Source organism: Nestor notabilis, unplaced genomic scaffold (genome assembly GCF_000696875.1).
Source record: "Nestor notabilis isolate BGI_N333 unplaced genomic scaffold, ASM69687v1 scaffold28493, whole genome shotgun sequence".
Classification (NCBI taxonomy): domain Eukaryota; kingdom Metazoa; phylum Chordata; class Aves; order Psittaciformes; family Psittacidae; genus Nestor; species Nestor notabilis.
Genome location: NW_009921005.1, coordinates 353 through 1166, shown reverse-complemented (window position 1 = coordinate 1166; position 814 = coordinate 353). Strand labels below are relative to the sequence as shown.

The 814-nt window shown below is 54.5% G+C and overlaps 1 protein-coding gene across 1 annotated transcript in view; it reads right to left on the bottom strand.

Moving 5' to 3' along the window:
* Positions 1-411: 411 nt before the first annotated feature.
* The window catches only part of LOC104402947 (AH receptor-interacting protein-like), a 696-nt gene continuing 293 nt past the window's right edge, over positions 412-814 (bottom strand). Inside the window, exons 2-3 of the mRNA XM_010010950.1 lie at positions 698-809; positions 412-617 (exon numbers count right to left, since the gene is read on the bottom strand). Of these exons, the coding sequence (XP_010009252.1) occupies positions 412-617; positions 698-809 (318 nt within the window). The remainder of the gene's footprint in view (positions 618-697; positions 810-814) is intronic.

Below are 814 nucleotides of genomic sequence, written 5' to 3'. Positions count from 1 at the left end.
CCTTGGGAAGTGACAACACAGGATATACAGGCACAAAGGGGGGGGAGCTGGGGCTGAGGCTTGGCACCGCAGCCATAAACAGCTTGTAAAGTATAAAACCATCAAAGAAAGGATAAAATAACGCAGCAGAGAGCAGCTGGCTTGAGTTTGTGTCACCCCACCTGGCCTTCCTGGCGTGGTGATGCGCACTTTTTTGATGAGCACAGTCTAGGTTTGCACTTCCACCGTGTGCTGCCATCGCTTTATGCTGCTTAATACTGCCCCTAAGTGCACTGCTGGGACACGGGTGAGCTCCCGGGCCCCTCCGGCCGACTTCAAATAAGTAAGATTTGTATTAAACATTAATAAACATCAATGAACATTCCACATGTGGAATATCTAAAAGAACCTGTGGGCTCTGCGGCGCGGGCTCTACTGTGAGAAGATGCCCTTGAAGCGGATCTTGTCCTCTGCGTCCTTCTCCCGCAGACGAGCTTCCAGGCTCTTGAGCTGCTTGGAGACGACGGGGCGCAGCGAGGGGTCGAGGGCCAGCACTTTGGCAAAGTCAGCCTGTGCCTCTGCCACGTTCCACACCGCCGCGTGGGCCTTCGCCCGCTTGAAGTAGGCCTTGACATTGTCTGTGGGGAGAGGGGTGTTGGGCTGATGGAGCACAGAGAAGGGGGACAGCCTGGTTCACCCCTTGCCCATGGCTCCTTACCCTCATACTTGTTGAGAATGGAAGAGCAGTGATCCAACACCTCGTAGTACTCCTCGCACTGCAGCTTGCACTGGCAGTAGTTTAACAGCAGGGGTGTGATCTTCTGGTCCAGCTCGA